The following is a 19,762-nucleotide window of genomic DNA, read 5'->3' as shown; positions in this document are numbered from 1 at the left end:
TGCTTATTGAAAGGTGTTTATTTTTTTCATTTTTATTTATTTTTGGTTTTTATCCTTAAAAATGTTTCCATTTTTATTCTGGGAATAGGGAAATCAGGTCTGTGGAGAGAAAGAAAAGTAGAAATAATTAAAAAGAAAGTTGAGGCTGCAATCCTGGACACAGATGGGTGGATACTGCAGGTAAAGAGGAGAGCCCTTCGTACGCAAAGTGGACCACATCTGGTTCAGGCAGAGCTTAGAGGTCACCGAGGCCGTGCACAGTCACACTGGATGGGTAGGTGCCCCAGGACAGAAGGTGAGGACCAGAGCCAGGCTTGATGGCTGTGGCCCAGAGGGAGCTGGGGCCGCCAATCAAGCACCTGCCTGGGGACAAAGGGTGACACTGTAGACCAGACATGGTGGCTTGAGTCCCTGGAAGGCCTTGGAGGTGCAGCTCCCTTTCACAGACAGAGGCGTGGTGCCAGGAACTCAGCTGATTCACAAAGAAAGCAGTGAAATGCTAACAAATGGTTTTCATTAGCATCATGCAGCCTCCACCCTCATTCTGTATGTGTGTGCTCTGCTTTTTTCTTTCTTTTTTCATCTTTTCATGGGTTGTAACTAAACAATGAGGTGATTGCCATCCCAGTGGATTGCACAAGGGAACCAATGGCTGGACTGGAGTATAGCTTTCTCCAAAGAAATTCTGGACAAGAAAAATAAGCAAGCCGGAAATAAGGAGCTTGTTTTGCCCGACACCTGTGTGTTTTTTAGTGTTGGTAATGAAGGTGGAATGAGGCTTTGCTCAGAGCTAAGACAGTTGGTTCCTTAACAGTGCACCTGTCAGCCCAGCCACGGGGCATTCTCCTTCCTAAATAAAACACCACATTGTCAACATGACAGGGGGTGCTCACCCAGTAATCCAGGAATATAAATTGGGACCTCTTGTTATTAATCAATATATTTTAAAAAATGATTTACTTTGAATAGTCTGGTGCAGCTGTGGGAAGAATTTTCAATTCTGTTCCAAAAACATTCTTTAAGGGCCTGGGGCTTCCCTGGTGGCTCAGATGGTAAAGAATCTGCCTGCAATGCAGGAGACGTGGGGTTCAATCCCTGGGTTGGGAAGATCCCCTGGAGAAGGGAATGGCTACTCACCCAAGTATTCTTACCTGGAAAATCGCTTGGACAAAGGGGCCTGGCAGGCTACAGTCCACAGGGTCACAGAGAGTCAGACACGACTGAGCAACTAACACACACACACACAAGGGCCTACTCTGAGACAGCCCCATGGAGAGAAAAACACCTAAGATCTCAAGAATGAGATCTCAACCTAAGATCCAGCAGATGCCAAAATCTGTCCCCAGTCCCTGGATAAGTGAGCATAAATTTGACCATGAAGATACCTTTGTGTTGATATTCTTCTTGTGATCTACTTTTCCTGTAAGGCAGCAGTCACCATCAGCAAAGACACTATGAACTCTACAGGGCCTGGCAAGTTTTAGTCATAGCTGGAGTAGCTTCCTTCCTCTGACTTGACAAGGTTGAAGAAGATGGATCATTTCGAAAACAAATGTCTCAGTTCGTTACTCAGCATCTTTGTCAGCAAATGATTGCAGATAATCATCCTGCAGCTGCAGACTGTGTTCCGGCACTTGCTCAGACGGGGCCACTGAGCATGTGCCTGGCCAGCCATTCCAAAAAGATTGGGATATAAACAACAACTGTAACATAAACAGGATTTCTTCCTGCCAGAGACAGCCAGACAAGGGCACCAGCATCACTTTCTATTCTGCACCCAGCCTGCCAGTAACCCACTGCCAGATTATAGCTGAATATCTTTAATGGTATTAATAAAAGCTACCATTTATGCAGCACCAGCTAGGTGCCAGGCCCTGGGCTAAATGCTTATTTCTTTTAAGCCTCTCAACAACTCAATTCTGACCTTTGAGAGGAGACACTGAGGCAAAGAGAGGTTAAGTCACTTGCTAAAGGTCATACAGCTGATAAGTGGTGAGGCTAAAACATAACCAGGCCCAGACATCAGGGCCTTGGTTAATTCGGCCATCCAGGGACGTGCAGAGTCACTCTCTTTACAGCTCTAACAGCTTATAATTCTGTAAAATAACAATTGAGATTCTAAAATAAATAGTTTCTATTGCTTTGAACCTTAAATATCTAAACTTGCCTCTTGAGTGACTGAGTGCCTGGTTTCTCTCTCTCTCTCTGTCGTGTGTGTGTGTGTGTGTTTGTGTGCGTGCGTGCATGCATGTCTGCCTGGGCGCGCGCATGCACGCAGTGATGAAACAGGGAAAATTGTCCGCCTTCATCTTTGGAATTCCTAATTACCCACAGTGCTCTGGGCCCTGGAGACGATGCGCTCTGTGGGTCCCTTGTTAGCTCTGGAGTAAATTTCCTCAGTGCAGGGTTTTGCTTTTGTTCATGATGTCATGGTCAAATAAGGCCTAAAAGAAGAAACACTAGAAGACTGAGAATGTTGTGAAATATAACTGTATGAGAATCAAGTGACTTTCGGGGGACAGCAGGTTTTCATCTCCCCTGATCTTTCCTCCTGAGGAAATGAAGAAGCTGGATGAAACTCCTAAAAGGGAGTTTTAATGCCTGTCAGCCCCTCATTACAGTTAGCCAGGAATTCCCTAGTGGCTTAATGGTAAAGAATCCTACCAGTGCAGGAGACACGGGTCGGGAAAATCCCTCGGAGAAAGAAATGGCAACCCACTCCAGTATTCTTGCCTGGAAAATTTCAAGGACAGAGGAATCTCATAGGCTACAGCCCATGGGGTCGCAAAGAGTTGAACACAGCTGAGCGACTAAACAACAGTTAACCAGCCCATTGGCATTTCGACAGGCATATGTGATCTGTATAATAAGTGCCCAGTTGGGGCTGGGATTGTTAAAGATATACACAGGAAGTATCTAAAACAGCCCAAAGCCTCCTGGCAAACACATACATGGAAATAAATTTTTCATTTCCAGCTCTTATCTTACCCTCGGGTTACCTAGGATTTGCATGTGCTGCATGCCTGGGCAAAGTTGGGCTGCGTTATCTCTTTCATGCCTTGAGTCAGATTTTCTAAGTGTGAAGTCAGCAGACAAGCCAGGAAATGTCAGCACAGAGGAGCGAGGGAGCTGTCACTCATTCCCTCGGTGGGGTATGGAGTGGGATGGCATCTGATGTGCCCTTGGGACTCGGTATCCCCAGCATGTGCTGGCTGCCTGTGATCCATGTTTTCTTGGAAGCAGGGTGTTTGAGGTGCAACAGTTTTTTGCAGTGAAATTGAAGTCCAGCTGCTCAATAGAAATAGCCAGATGTCTCAATGGCAAAGAATCCTCCCCCCAATGCAGGAGATGCAGGTTCAGTTTCTGGGTTGGAAAGATCCTCTGGAGAAAGAAATGGTCAACGCATTCCAGTATTCTTGCCTGGGAAATCCCATGAACAGAGGAGCCTGGCAGGCTACAGTTCATGGAGTCACAAAAGAGTCAGACATGAATTAGCAACTAAGCAACAGCAACATCTCATGGACTCTTCAACAAGTAAGGGTGGCCTTCTACAGGGATTTTTACATTCAAGTCCCACAGCTTGTCCCTTATCCCTCTTTCATGGAAGGATGAATTGCCTGCCTTTTTTTAAGCCCTAGAACACTGTGTGTCTGTTTAGTCAGGATTTTTCCCAGGTTTTTTCAGGGCTGTGGATGCTTAGCTGGTCTTAATTTCTGAAGTTACATCTGAACTACATTATAGACTTATGTATTGTAACACTGCTTGACCTGTTCCTTGGAAAACGTACCACACACTGAGAGGAAAAGGCCAGCTCAAGAAGAGCTGAGGATATCTAATCTGATAAAGCAAGTGGAATAAAAAGCTTGGATCCCAGTTGGCTCTCATTGGAAGCATTTTGTTTTCATTCATGTATTCCATCCCAGGTGGTCATCTCAATCTACAGTAGGCTGGAGGCCTTGGTAGGCACTGATATTATTGGATGTAAACCTCGATTCCAACCAACCCTAGAGTTCCCCCTTTTCCCCAATACTTCTGTCTGCTCTTAGTCCCAAGTATGCAAACAATAGCCAGGAAAAGCCCAGCACAGAACTGAAATGGATCTTTTTCTTGTGGTTTAAGAATCAGCCAGTTGGAACTGAGGAGATATTTTCTTAGGGTTGCAGAAAAGTATGAAAAACTATTGGATTGTTTTTGGCACTCAAATGTAGGTCATCGATATATCATTAGTATTGCTAAGCTTATGGGCTACTACAAGGACTGTTATTTAGTAGCACATTCTTGCAAAAATGTATTGGCTTCAGCTCTGTTATGGAAGGCTGCTGGGGGTTTAGATGTCTTACCTTCTACCACATTCGTGTCATTGTGATTACCCACGTTATGAAAACCTCTCTATGACACTGACATTGCATAGTTTGTGAATCCACAGCTCATAGATCCAGTCGGGCAAATATCATGACAACTGTGTCCCACCACACACCCCAGAAGGCTACACACATTTGTAGCAAATGCTAATTGATTCTGAACCTCAAGGTCAGCACCATGATGATTTCTTCCTTGAGCTGCCTCTCTGGGGAACCGCTAGGAAGAGTTTGTAATTTATCTGAGAATCTCCAAAAGAGCCATAGGATCATTTCTCTTTTAGAGAAATGTGGCAAGACACTTCAGAATTGTCAGCATTGAAACGTTCAGTCAAAAAAAAAAAAAAAAGAATAGCGGTTTTGCTGAACCTGAATATCTTCCTAAGTCCTGTTGCCAGATGCACTATTTTCCTATTGGTTATGCCAAAACCACTAAATAGTTAAAACACGTCAAATCATCTCGAAACGGCCAAAACTGAATTTTTTTTCCCAAAGAAAGAGCTCCCAGTCAGCAAACCTCACAGTCATATTCCATTCTAAAAAATGTCTGATTAGGCTAAAAATTAGGAAAAGAGACTTTCTTTTTTTTTTTTTTTTAAGGAAAAGAGGCTTTCAATGTAAAAGATTTCAGATTTTCTTTGTGTATAGGCTCCGAGTGAGAACTAACAGAGAGGGAAGAATTAAGGGGAACAGTTACAGCAATGAAAACCACAGCAGCAGCACCAATAGTTATTATTATGCCCGCAGCAACGTGTTCTTGCTGCCCAACCTTCCTAGTGAGTTTTCCCAGCTCACAGAACTCCAGCAGGTGGAATTCAGGAGGGAGGGGGCTGCAGCTCATGCCATCTACTCTAGCATTTTGATGTGATGTAAGCTTTTGAACTGTGGTGCTGGAGAAGACTCTTGAGAGTCCCTTGGACTGCAAGGAGATCCAACCAGTCCATTCTAAAGGAGATCAATCTTGGGTGTTCACTGGAAGGACTGATGCTAAAACTGAAAGTCCAATACTTTGGCCACCTCATGCGATGAGTTGACTCACTGGAAAAGACTCTGATGCTGGGAAGGATTGGGGCAGGAGGAGAAGGGGACAACAGAGAATGAGATGGCTGGATGGCATCACTGACTCGATGGACATGAGTTTGAGTGAACTCCAGGAGTTGGTGATGGACAGGGAGGCCTGGCGTGCTGTGATTCATGGGGTCGCAGAGTCGGACATGACTGAGCGACTGAACTGAACTGAACTGAAGCTGGTCTTAGGACTAGCCATTGGGTCCCAGCACCTGTGAGGGATGAGTGGTTTAAGAAGTCTTTTGGTCAAGCATCCCCCAATTTTTGGTTTTAAAAATGTCAACAAATAGTCCTTGGGCTTGATAATAAGATAATCATAGCTCCAACACCAAAGAACATTTTAAGTGGAATTAAAAAACAAAAACTTTCAAAATTTACAAAAGTCAATTATACCTAGATAATCCTGGGAATGGAGTGTGGGAAGGGGAGACAGGGACAACTTCCCCTCAAGTGTCTGCAAGCTATATGCTCACACATTCTTGTTGCCTATGGAGTGACCATACCTGCACTTTATATTTTCTGAGATATGTTCATTTCTTGATCATTTTTCTTCATTGCTAACTCATCAAAGCCAGTTTCAAGTTTCCCATTCATCCTGTGCAGCCATGATTCGCAGCCCTGACTTTTCCTTGGGGTCACCTTGGAAGCTTTACAAAATATAGTTTGTATTTTAAAACTGACCAAAATATCATTGAGATCTTATAAGAGTGAAAGGGAGGCTGAGACAAGTGTCAACAGAGAGGGTCATACAAACATGCTCAACTTCAGGGTGTCTTCAGAAGAAGCTTTAGCTCCAGCTGACTCAAGGCAGATTGATCTTGGGTTCTGAGGCATGCTCTAGACATAATGTTAATTGTGATATGGAAAGTTATGGTCAAGCAGGCAGCCTGCAGAAGTACTCTGACTCTTGAATTGTCACTCTCTCTCAGCCCTGGTTCCCTCACTCCAGGGGGAGATTGCATTTGGAGGGGGTCCAGAGTGGAACCCTCCAAAACAGTGCTTCTCAAACTTAGGTATGCATCAGTATCAGCAGTAGGGATTAAAATTCAGATTTGCTGAGTTTCACGAAGCATGGCTAGGCCTATGGTAGAGCCTAAGAATATTAAGAAATTCTGAGATATTGCTAGTATTATGGTAGACCTCACTTTGAGAAACACTGCTTTAAAGCCTGAGACCCCGCATTATCCTGGTCTAGAAGGAATACCTGAGATCCAGCACTGTCCTGGTCTAGAAGGAATACCAGATTACGGTAGTATTCCTTCATGCCCTGAAGAAGGAATAGAATATGGTCCTGAGATGAGCTGGGATTTATTTCCATGCATTTATAAAAGTGAAAAAGCTCTCTGATTAAGTGATTACTGCATGAGAAAAGACAAGGTTTTAAAAATAGATATGCATTTGGGGCTGTTTGTTCCTAATATCATTGCATTAGAAATTGGTAATATTTAAATCAGATTTAATTTTAGAGCCCCAACCTTCACTAGCATGAGACTAAAACAATGACAACAATATCCATGACAATCACTTAGTATTTCAGTATTCTGGGCAGGAAATTGTTGTCTCCAGTAGCAAACTACCTGTACCTACAATGAACAAGAGAAGACCAAAGGAGATGCAAGACAGGGTCTCAAATATAGCAATCAGACATCTCGATGTGGTTGGCAGGGGACCCTGGCATGCAAAGGGGGCTATTGTGGTTGATCTACAGCCCATCCCCCAAGAAGGCAGTTCTGCCTAGGAGTTGTGGAATGTTTGATTTAGATCGACCATCCCTCCCCTTCAAACCAGCTAGATTGGAGGCCACCCTGGCATATAGTGGAATATATAGAATGTTTTCAGAGAGAGTCACTGTTACTTCCCTGATTGTTCCCTAGATTAAAGTAGGGGCTTTTGTATCACATTGGAAGGTATAGTCAACAGGCAGGCCACAGCAGTGAGTTCTGCAAGTTCCTGAGTTCCTGCTATTGCTATATAAGACCACCAAATACTCTTCTAACCCTCCCCAACCCCACCCTCCTAAGCCATGTGGGACTTCTGGGGCTCTGTGATAGCTTTCCTTCCCTTCTTCCCTGATGCACTCCTGTTCATCCTTAAGAACCCTGCTCAGATGTTACTTCCTCTATGACTTGGCCAGATAAAATGAATTCTTCCCTCTGCTCTGTTTCCCACATCGTGTCAGAATTATCTATCATACTTAGCCCATTGTGCTTTAAATGCTGTTCAAGAATTTGCTTTCCTCACCTCTAGCTTCTTTGCTCTTGGACGCTGTGCTTATGTCTCATTCTTCTTTGTGTCCCTAGTACCTAGCACAGTGGCCGGTGCAGTGCCTGAAAGTTTAGAGTTTAATCAATGGAATACATGAGTCCCAGTGTTTGGACAGAAAGGAAAGCATTCCTTTGATGCTCAATATGGATGCAGGCTGGAAATATTAGAGCCCATAGAATCATGGCGATCAGAGCTGAAAGGGACCTTAGCTAGCATCCCTATTGGTTCCTCATCTGTGGAGAAAGATCAGAGATGCCTAAAGATATTTGGCGACTTGGGCCAGGACAAAGTTCTGTAGTTTCCAGTCTGGTGATCAGTCAGTTTTGGCCAAACACCCAGTTGAAGGGTTTGTGGACCAGATCGATCAGATCCTGTTCCTGTGAGCAATGGAACCAGATCCCAGAATGCCCACCTCCTACTTGGAGGACCTGCTGTCCTCCCCTTCCTGTGCTTAGTTCAACCTTGATTCAGAGTGAACAAGGCCTTTGCTACAAAATCTAACTTTTTTTAGTGTTTGAGTAAGTGTTCATCTCTAGGCCTGAACCCCAATTGAGGTTTGGAAGCTATCTCTGGTACTTCTGAAGAAAAAGGATATTTTAAGTAGAGTGGGTAAGAAAGAGAAAAGATAACATCCCAGTCCTTAATTTCACAATTTGCAGCAGCAGGAAAACCACTCCAGGCTCTTTCTATCACCTTGTCATCCAGCTCCTCTGCATGATCAGGGATTTGGGGGCCATAGTGGCTTCACTGACCTTTGCTTCGGTAGTACAAGCTGAGAGTGGGTGTTGCAGGGAGACTGCAGAGGGGGTCCACACTGGGAAAAGGCATGCTGGGAAAGGGGGGTTGAGGAGTTGAAAAGATAATCTAGATAGGAAAGACAAAGGTGTCATTTTGGAACATTTTTTTGGGGGAGCTATCCCCACCTACAATAAAATTCTACAGTAGACATTAATAGTTCACTCACTCATTTGTAAAAAATCTCATGTCACCCTCCAGCTTAAAGCCTTCTGCTCCCCTCCCATTGCCTATAGGGTGAAATTGTAGTTGTTCACTACACCCCTGCACACATAGTTGCTCACTACATTCTCCTCTCTCTCCAACTCATTTCTTAGGTCTCTTTCCTACATGCTTAGCATCTTTGACTTGTTTCTACCCCCCCAGGACCTTTGCACTTGCTGTTCCTTCTGCCTGAAATGCTGTCTCCCCCATTCCTTCTCATCTTTCAGATACTTGAAGATCATTTCTCCAGAGATGGAAGACCATTTCCACTTGAGCATCCTGTCTTCAGGGGCCCCTCACTACACCCTGCCATCACCCTCTATCATCATATCCTGCTTACCTGCAGGGCGTGTAGAGAATATATATGCTATGTTTATTTATATAAGACTGTAAACTCCATGGAGTATAGACCTTGTTGATCTTACTCACTGCTGGGTCCTTAGCACCGAGGACAGTATTTGATAGAAATATGTGCTCAGGAAATATTGTTGAATGAATGAAGTGCCTACGTATACAAGGTTCATAAAAGTAAAGGGGGAATAGAAACCTACTGTTGCTTCTAGGAACTACAACCTAAAACTGAATAGAACTTTTTCTCTCATTGTACCAGCTCCCTAGCTCCTGATTCCTAAAATGTGTCTTTGCTAAACTTTGATCTCTGAGATTTAGTTCTGTAAGAGCTCTCTGTTATCTATCAAGTGGTTAAGTTGTCTTGCTTTCCACCATGACTTGGTCTGGAGTTTCATCAAGGCACCAGCTTGTTCTCCAGTGTCAGGACTTTATCTTCTGAATAATTTACCTTAGGTATACTGGTCCAGAGTTGGGTATGCTATATCTGTGTGTATAATGAACAGAAGGATTCCATTTTGATGCTGGATTAGAGACCTGTTAGAGCCAGACTCTGATGTGGGACTAGAAGCACGTACACAGGGCATAAGATCAACCATAGACTGTGTCCAGGGAGATGCCAAGAGCTCTGGCATTAGACTGAGAGGTGGGTGCCACCCCAAGTCTGGGCAAGGTCAGGCCCCTGGCAATTTCAGTAGCTGAGCTCTGGCTTCTTTGGCTCTGATGCTGGCAGAGTTCCAGCACTCAGGAAAATGAGGTTTATCCTCTTGCTTGGGGCACAGCTACCCATCTGCTAGACAACATACTGAAGCACCCACCTAATGCCAGCTCTCTTCTCCCACAGAGTCCTGGCCCGGGGTCGTGCAGTCCAAGGGGCTGGATGGCATGCTGGACCCAAGCTCAGCTCAGCGTCTGGGCCCAATAACGGCTTTTCCAAGGGAGCAGCTTTCTGTCCTGGCCACACTAAGGTAAGCACCCGCAGGGCATCTGCCTCACCAAGGTTCCTAGTTCTAGAGATGCTGGGCTAGCTGGAAACAAGCCTGCGGCTGAGGATGGGACTTCAGTGCCAGCTGTCAATCAGAAGGGGCCCGGGTAGCTCCTAGTGACGCCCCACATGTGGCCCTCCTAGCCTGTCTGGAGAGGATGTCACTCTTGCTTTCAGGCTGGTCCCACAGTTTCCAGGGATATGATTAGAGACTGAGCCACCCTTGTCTAAAGAATCAGAACACAGGACCTCCAATAGACAGACAGCACCAGTCAGACCCTCCACACAACTCTTCATCTGTCTGAACAAGTGATCTTAGGAGACTGAAGGTCCCTGATCACTCTTCATGCCCTTGCCTGTGGAGTGGAGGGTAAGGAGAGCTCCAAGTCTGGAAACAAGGGTGAGTTTCACTTCCACCAGTCTTCTGCCTGTGGTCAAGTTATTTACTCTTACTGTGTCTCAGTTTCCTTCTGTATAAAATGGGAAGAATAAGACCCACTTGCCAAATTTGTTCGGAGAAGCCAATGGCACCCCAATCCAGTACTCTTGCCTGGAAAATTCCATGGATGGAGGAACCTGGTGGGTTAAAGTCCATGGGGTCGCTAAGAGTTGGACATGACTGAGTGACTTCACTTTCACTTTTGACTTTCATGCATTGGAGAAGGAAATGGAAACCCACTCCAGTGTTCTTGCCTGGAGAATCCAAGGGACAGGGGAGCCTGGTGGGCTTCCGTCTATGGGGTCGCACAGAGTCGGACACGACTGACGCGACTTAGCAGCAGCAGCAACCAGATTTGTTGTGCTGTGTAATGAGACAATTGTGCCCAATAAACTAATTAGATGTAATTATGATCTCTCCTCATTCATTTTAAGATGTCTCTAAGAACTCAGACAAGTAGCTTCTGTTTCCATTCTGCCCTGAAGTAGACGATAAATCAACAGGTGCCCACACCTGCTAGTGATTTCTGACTGCATACTTCTGTTATGGGCATTTTAAGTGCTTTTGGATCAAGCCTGCATGATGTCAAGAAAACCTGATAAACCAGATAAAATAATTAAGTATCTAATTACTCCCTGGTATCTGGATTTATGGCTTCAGGAAGGTAAAACTTACAGCCTGCTGAACGGAATTTTCATTTTGATGTTGGAGGCTCCAGGATCCATCAGTTATAGTGTGTGTGCAGCCTCAGCCCTCTCGCCTCCAGAACAGCTGAGGCAGAGCAATGCCAAGTGCCCACATGCAGAGCCTGCCACTCACTAGCTGCAGAACCCCAGGCCACCGTGCCTCTCCGAGGTCCATTTCTCTCCTCAGATTCAAGGATTGGACAGGATGTTGTTGTTAAGTCACTAAGTCGTGTCCAGCTCTTTGCAACCCCATGAACTGTAGCACACCAGGCTTCCTTGTCCTTTACTATCTCCAGGAGTTTGCTCAAACTCATGTCCACTGGATCATTGATACCATCCAACCATCTCATCCTCTGCCACCCCCTTCTCCTCTTCCCATCATCTTCCCCAGCATCAGGGTCTTTTCCAATGAGTCAGCTCTTGCATCGGGTGGCCAAGGTATTGGAGTTTTAGCTTCAGCAACAGTCCCTCCAATAAATATTCGGGGTCAATTTCCTTTAGGATTGACTGGTTTGATCTCTTTGTGTCCAAGGGACTCTCAAGATTCTTCTCCAGCACCACAATTCATAAGCATCAATTATTCAGCACTCAGCCTTCCTTATGGCCCAGTTCTCACCTGGATGCGTGAATACTGGAAAAACCATAGCTTTGACTATATGGACCTCTGTCGGCAAAGTGATACCTCTGCTTTTTAATATGCTGTTTAGGTTTGTCATAGCTTTTCTCCCAAGAAAAACTGGGAAATGCAAGTTTTCGGGCCCAACACCAAACCTATTGAATCAGAGACTCTGGGGATGGACCTTCCAGTCTTTAGTTTAATAAGCCTTCCAGGGGCTAAAGTCAATGCAGATTCTAATGCATTGAACCTCTGGACTTGATCAGCTCTGACGTGCCTTCCTGTTCATGCTTCCCCATAGTAAATTCAGCCTGGGAGACGCTAGCAGAGGAGCTGGATTTTATACTGTCAGTGCCTTTCTCTGCGGCAGCCTCAGGGATTTCTCCCTGGGAAGCTGAGGGGCCCTGGAATTCCTTTCTCACTCCACGCAGGCCCCAGCAACCAACTGTGTCCCAGTATTTAGAGCTGAAGACAGCAGTCAGTTTACATTTGGAGTGGAGGCCAAGTGTAAAACACGAAATGACTCCTGACCCACACTCTAATGTGGCGAATGAGATGGAGAAGGAGGCTGGATTTTCTCAGCCACAAGGATTTCCTCTCCAGCTAGCATTTCGTGACCCTGGTTCACCAATATAATCGCTAGTCTGAGACTCACTAACAGCTCCCTCTCAGCACTCCTCCAGCCAAGGCAGGAATTCTCTCACTCCCTCTACAAGGCATGTCCAAAGGCACGCTCACCGGGCCTTCCAGCACCATTGGCCATCCTGGCCACAGAGATGGACCAGTTACTTAGCTCTGCCCAGCAGCTTCACCACCTATTCAGGTGAGAACACCTATGTGAAATCATTCATGCGGTGCAGGAAATTTCTCTTTTTACTGGAGTATGTGAATGACTGGAAAACCACAGAATATACCTCCAGCCCAGGAGAGGGCAAGGAAGCTGGGTGGCCCTTGAATAGATGGAAGAAGGCCCCCGGCGGTCTCCCCACTCTTAGTCATTTGTCTTCCATTCTCACGGGAGCAGGACAAACACAGACATTCACACATTAAACAGAACATGTTCCATCCTGCAAGCCCCTAACGGCACCTTCCCCAGGCAATCATTCTACTCACAGGTCTCTGCTTAGTGAAACCCCAGTGAGGACTGTCACCACCTCAGAAGTAAGGCTTCAAAGGTTGTCTTTAAAAATAAATAAATAAAACTCCACCCTGGTTCACATCAACCAACGAGAGATTCTTTTGTGAACTGTGCCTTGTACTTTAAACCACTAGAACAAAATATGTACTAATTTTTTTCTTTTCTTTCTTATCTACTCATTATTTTTTAAACAAAAGATTTTTTTAAGAAGATTATGCTGCTGCTGCTGAGGCATACTATTATGAGTAAGTCAATTTAGAAAAAAAAAATTCCTTTTGCTCTAACGCCCAAATGAGAAATATATTTGCAACATTTTAAAATCTTAATGAAACAATGAAGCAATCTCTTCATGATGCAAATCTGCATTGTGTTCAAATACCCGCAGTGAGGACAGGTTAGGGGCTTCCCAGGTGGCCCAATGGTCAAGAATCCGCCTTCCAGTGCAGGAGGTGCAGGTTGGATCCCTGGGTGGGGAAGATCCCCTATAGAAGGAAATGGCCAACCCACTCCAGTATTCTTGCCTGGGAAATCTTATGGACAGAGGAGCCTGGCAGGATACAGTCCATGGGGTCGCAGAAGAGTTGGGCATGACTTACCAAATAAACCACCACCACAACCACGGGTTACCTTGACAGTGTGTTGAGGAGCAGCGTTAGACTTTAAGAACTCCGTGTAGTCAGTTGCGTAGAACCAGCAGAGTTCTAGGCAGGGCAGAAAACTTTATAATTGCTTACACTCAGAGTGTCAGAGTTGAAATATACCATAAACAAATGGAGATGTGAAGGGACACAGAAGGAAGAGACTTGTTCACACACTCAGACTCCTAGAGGTGGAGCTCCTTGTGAGGGTTAGGTCACCTGCACAGGAAAGGATGAACAGGATGCGCTTCTGCCTCCAGGGACTTTGCCCTTTAGGAGGGAGGATAAGAGTAGAATATAATGCTGTAAGAGAATTTTAAGGAAGTGCTTCTTCTTTATGGAGAAGGAAGAGAGTTGGTCTCTCTGAAAACAGGAAAAGCTCCCCAGTGGACATGGCGTTTAAGTTGACTCTTACAGCCAACAGGAAGGACTCTGACCAGCAGAGGTGGGGAGCAGAAAAGGCACTGGTTGGTGGGGGGGAGGGGTAAAGGGGAGAAAGCCTGGCACAGAAGAGTCTGAACTGAGGGCAGTGGTGGGGAAGCACAGAGCCGGCACATCCTGTGAGGAGCTCTGTTTGCCAGGAATGCAAAATATGTGGAAGGAGTAGATGGAAGGCAGGGTCTGTCTGCCAGGCTGAGCAGTCCTAGTGGCTCCCTAGACAACTGCTCACTTCTGGATCTTCTGAGCATGGTGATGTGATCAGAGTGGTGCTTTAGGGAGTTAAATGGAGCAACCAGGGATGGTAGGTACCAGGACATAAGTTGGGAGACTGTTGCATGACCTGAACCAGAAACATAAAGGTGAGGACAAAAAGCACAGTTTCAAAAGATGACACTAAAACAGACAAAAAGGGCTGGATGAAAGGCAGGAAAAAGCAGAGTCCAGTGAGGAGCTGAGGCTTGGAGCTGGCATATGAAGCAAATGGTGGTTCCAGGAATAGAAAATAGAGATGCAGAGAAACATGTTTAGGAGGATGGGAAGAGAGGCTCACAAGAGATAGTAGCTATGAAACTACTTTCATAAATCATCAAGTGGCCCAAAATGGGGCAGCTGCTTTTGAGTAAAGAGGAGAAAAGAGAGGATGGTGGTCCCAGTGGGGACTATAAGAATGAAAGTTCTTGTTTTGGACAGCTTGGTTTTAAAACGTCAACACCCGTGGGGAGTTGCCGATCATGAAACTGGAAGTTCAGAACTGGCTTTCAAAGGAGGAATTGGACCAGAGACCCTGGCATGGGCATCAACTGCACAGACATTTCAGTTGACTCTGTAGAAGAGGATGAGCTCAGCAAAGGGGAGACTGTAGGATGAGGTGGGAGCCTCTGGCAATGGGAAACAGGGAGCGGTATGGCCCTTATTATTATCAAATACATTTGATGACTACACTGTAGTCTTTTCATTTCCCTATCCAAACGCTTAAGTGTTACTAATATGGATATGAAGGGATGAATTTCCGTTTCATTTCTTCTCCCTTCATCTACCTGATGAGAGATAATGTTTCTGAGAAGCAGAAAGAAATGAAACAAGAAAGGGAGCAAAAGCCAAAGGCTTGAATTAGCAGCCAACTGACTAATCAGCTGGACATTTATCTGCAAGACCATTAGCCTGCAGAACCAGTGACGGTCAAAAAGCCAGATGTGTCACTGCCTCCTCTGCATGGCTGGCTGGAGAACTGGAGCACACACAAACATTTTTTGAAGTAACCAAAGAGAAAAGAATTCGGTGGTTTTATTCTTGGTGTCTCACCAAAGAGCTGTCTAGCAGCTGAAGAGAAGCACATTACTGAGAAGAAGGATGCATCACTTTAAAACAGATTAGGAATGCAACATGTGGTCATATGCACAGCATAAAAAAAAGCCAGGCGTCGCGGTGGAAAGAAGGCAGATGGTGAGCTGCTGCGGACATCCCCATTGACTCTCTCACTCACTCTCCTTGTAGTTTGAGGACCTTCTACATGCCAGGCACTGCGCATGGCCCCAGTAAACTCAGATGGCACCACTTGCAAAGTGCTCTGAGGGAAACAGACAAGTAAACCATGATTCACAACACAAGGAGAGGTAATAGGGTTAAGCACAAACCACTAGAGCAAAAGGGGGTAGAAAAAACATATTTTTGTTTGTTCGTCTTTTCTTGAACAAGTATCAACTTTTATTCAATTAAATTAACTGGTGAGAGAACCAGTAAGATGTTATGACCAATTCCAAGGAGAAGTCAAAGAATAGACATGTAAATGTAAACACTTAAGAACATTGAAATGAATTTGCTGAAATTGTACAAAATTGGTCAGCAGCCAGAGACAATCATGAACAGACAATAACCACCCGCCCCCCCCGACCCTGGACAATCACATACATTTATATCATTTTTCTAAGACTTACACAGTTGAAAATTAGCTTAACAATAATCAATTACAGAGAACAGATTGGGAGCCCTCAGCAGGAACACGCTGTGATTGTATTTTTCTCATTTTCAATGCCTCTCATGACGTTTCCATCAAAAAGTAAATCTATTAAATCTCATCCACTAGCCATGCAGGTGGATGAGACAGGCTCTGCCCTCCAGGACCTTCCATACAACTCGAGGGGAGATAGTCTCAAATCATTAGGCTTGAAAAGGAGCCTGACTGAAGTAAAACTATGTGCTATGAGAAGATGTGGATGGAGTGCGCTCCAAGAATGAATTAACAGCAATATAACTGAAGAAAACAAAGTCCTTGAGCACAGGACATTGGAATGACTCAGAATTAAATAGCTGTATGAGCACCTATTTAATCCTAACAACAGCCCTGTGAAATAGTGTTTGTGGTAATTTAGTTGGTAAGTCGTGTCCAGCTCTTTGTGACCCCATGGACTGTATAGCCTGTCAGGCTCCTCTGTCCATAGAATTTTTCCAGGCAAGAATACTGGAGTGGGTTGTCATTTCCTTCTCCTGGGGATCTTCTTGACCCAGGGATCAAACCCATGGACCCATGTCTCCTGCACTGCAGGTGGATTCTTTACTGCTGAGCCACCAGAAAAGCCCTGAAATAGTGTTTATTGCTTGCTTTTTATCATTGAGGAAATCAGAGCTCAGAAAGATTAAGTGGCTTTCTTCTGCTAACAAGTAGCAGGACTAGGAATCCAAATGAGTTTTCCTAACTCTAGATCCACTGCAGATTTCTTTTCATCACACTGATTTAGTAGAAAAGAACACACACACACACTTCTGAAGTTGAGAATGGGAAGAGATGGCTATTGGTTGGGTGATCTGAGAAGGTCTCAAGGAAGAGATGGTACCCATGCCAGGCTGGAAGAGTGGGCAGAGAGCAGAATGACCTGGGGGAGAGAGATGAGGAGGGACTGCATTGCAAGTTTAACACCCTGTCTAGGGGGTGCCTCTAACCCTACCAAGAAGATCTGGGGAAGCTTCCCAGAGGAGGTGACATCTGATACACATCTACAAGTGTGTGTAGGAGCTCACCAAAAGTGAGCTCAAGAACAGAGCTAGTTTCATAGCAGGTTGCCCTGAGGGTGGTCACTGATAGGCAAGTCCGTACTGTTAAGTGCAGAGTCCCATCTGGCATGCGCTCAAGAGGGGCCTGTACTGCTAGTGGTGACAGATGATTTATGCTATTTGGTCTATTCTCACTTAAGATTAAATAATTTTTGAAAAGACACACTTAAGAATGAAAGAGAAAGTGGAGGAGGAAGGAAGGATGGAAGGGTAGACTGGCCTAGTAAGGGGTCAGGTTTAGATTGTATTTCTGGTCCAGTTTTTGTAACTGTCGGCCCATTAGTTCATTTCTGTGGGTCACTTTCCTTGCATATGAAAGGGAGATGATAAATCCTAACCTAAGTCACAAGCTAACAAGAAACTTGAAGTGAATGCATTCACTGAAAAACATCACTCATGAAAAGAGAAAACATTATCAATATCATGTTTACAGGCAGGCACCAGTGGCTGAATAGCTAGACTGGCTCAGACGTCCCAGAGCTATATACTTTTTTCTTTTGCCAGACATGGATTGGCATGTTTGTGGATTTTCAATCATCAAATCTCAGAACTGACCTGGTGCTCCCACCTGCAGAGGGTGGGTTCAAGGCTGAAGCTTCAAGACAAATCTCCAGCAGCCTTTCCCACTGCCTTCCCGGGGGATTCAAACCATTAGGTAGGGCACAGCACTGGGAGAGGTGTCAGACTCACCCTCCCCAAGCCATTCTGCTGCACACACACCACCCGCCCATGCTGACTGCCTCACTGGCAGGTGGAGAATTCAAACGATTCTTGAAGCAGTGCTGCCAAGTTCATACCACACCACTGGGCAGAATTTCTGGGACTCTGTCTGTCCCTTCCTGGAAAAGCCCACCCCTTTTAGATGGGGTGCCCAGACACCCAGGTTGTCTGAACCAGCCCTGTTTAAGCCTGTCATCCTAGTGTAACAGCTGTAGCATCGCCTTTCACTCTCAGAAGGGTCCCAGTTTGAAATTCCAGGGTCACCTTGCCCTTAGCCACCAGGGGAAGCCTCCTTGTCATCCTCTGGGAAGGTCAACTCCAAAGGACCCAGAAACCACCCTCACCCAACACTCAGCGCCCTGTGGAATAATCCTCATTTCTGTTTCATTCCAGGTGCATAGCGTAATGTCCATGTTGTTCTACACTCTGATCACAGCTCTTTTGATCGGCATACAGGCAGCACCGCACACGGAGAGCAATGTCCCAGCTGGACACGCCATCCCTCAAGCCCACTGGATTAAACTTCAGCATTCCCTTGACACAGTCCTCCGCAGAGCCCACAGCGCCCCGGCTGGGCCGATAGCCGCCAGGGTGGCAGGGCAGACGCACAACATCACTGTGGACCCCAAACTTTTTAAAAAGCGGCGACTGCGTTCACCTCGCGTGCTGTTCAGCACCCAACCCCCACCTGTGGCCACAGACACTCAGGATCTGGACTTCGAGGCGGGCGGGGCCGCCTCCTTCAACAGGACTCACAGGAGCAAGCGGTCGTCATCCCACCCCGTCTTTCACCGGGGGGAGTTCTCGGTGTGCGACAGCGTCAGCGTGTGGGTGGGGGACAAGACGACCGCCACGGACATCAAGGGCAAGGAGGTGATGGTGCTGGGAGAGGTGAACATCAACAACAGTGTATTCAAGCAGTACTTTTTTGAGACCAAGTGCCGGGACCCCAACCCCGTGGACAGCGGGTGCCGAGGCATCGATGCAAAGCACTGGAACTCGTATTGTACCACGACCCACACCTTCGTCAAGGCGCTGACCATGGACGGCAAGCAGGCCGCCTGGCGGTTCATCCGGATCGACACGGCCTGCGTGTGTGTGCTCAGCAGGAAAACTGGGCGGAGAGCCTGACCTGCAGCAGCCCCCAACCCCTCCCTGCTCCCCTTGACACTCTCCTGCGCCCCTCCCTACCTCAACCTGTAAATTATTTTAAATTATAAGGACTGCATGGTAATTTATAGTTTATACAGTTTTAAAAAATCATTATTTATTAAATTTTTGGAAGCAGCTTGTGTGCCGGCCCTCCAGTCACTCTGCCCAGGGTGACCATCCACAAGTCTTGATTCGGAGGCTGCAGGGAGGAGGGACCACAGTACCCCCTGGCTTTCTCTCAGTGTGTGTGTGTTCAGTCGTATCTGACTCTCTGTGACCCCATGGACTGTAGCCCACCAGGCTTCTCTGTCCATGGGATTGCCCAGGCAAGAATACTACAGAGAGTTGCGATGCCTTCCTCGAGGGGATCTTCCCGACCCAGGGATTGAAACCCTGTCTCGTGTATCTCGATTGCAGGCAGAGCTTTACCACTGCGCCACCTGGGGCACCTTACTCTTTCTCTCAGACACACCTGTAACCCTCACCCACCCGTCACTCCCAGCCAGCCGTGCCGCTTCAGGGAAAGCTAACTGGGTTCAGATATTACCCTAAGCCGGGCATGATTAGGAAGGGACGTCTGTTGGATTGCAACTTTGTTCTGCATTGCAGAGCCAAAGATACCTAATCCTGGGATTACCTGCCCCACAGCCCAGATTCTTGAGCCTTGATTGCTTCATTTGGGGAAATTCACAGAGCCTCATCAGAAGGCAGATCCCTGCCGGGCACAGAGCTACCTCCCACCTCAGAGGGGCCCAGGCTGGGTCCTGGAAGGACTCACTAGATGGATAGGAGGAGACTTGCACCAAAGACTAATGAGGCAGGCTCTTTTTGTGAGAGGATGGTCTGCCTTTTTTTTTTTTT

At 46.1% G+C, this 19,762-nt stretch overlaps 1 protein-coding gene across 1 annotated transcript in view; it reads left to right on the top strand.

The window, feature by feature from the left end:
- Positions 1-19,024, top strand: part of NGF (nerve growth factor) — a 55,514-nt gene extending 36,490 nt beyond the window's left edge. The window contains exons 2-3 of the mRNA XM_088834893.1: positions 9,883-10,006; positions 18,143-19,024. Coding sequence (XP_088691019.1) covers positions 18,155-18,880 — 726 coding nt within the window. The 5' untranslated portion in view covers positions 9,883-10,006; positions 18,143-18,154 and the 3' untranslated portion in view covers positions 18,881-19,024. The remainder of the gene's footprint in view (positions 1-9,882; positions 10,007-18,142) is intronic.
- Positions 19,025-19,762: the final 738 nt, after the last annotated feature.

The sequence above is a fragment of the Moschus berezovskii genome, chromosome 4 (assembly GCF_049115385.1).
Source record: "Moschus berezovskii isolate FMDL1 chromosome 4, NW_MosBer_1.0, whole genome shotgun sequence".
In the NCBI taxonomy this organism is placed as follows: Eukaryota; Metazoa; Chordata; class Mammalia; order Artiodactyla; family Moschidae; genus Moschus; species Moschus berezovskii.
The sequence above is the reverse complement of the archived record's forward strand: the minus strand, read 5'-3'. Positions and strand labels throughout refer to the sequence as shown.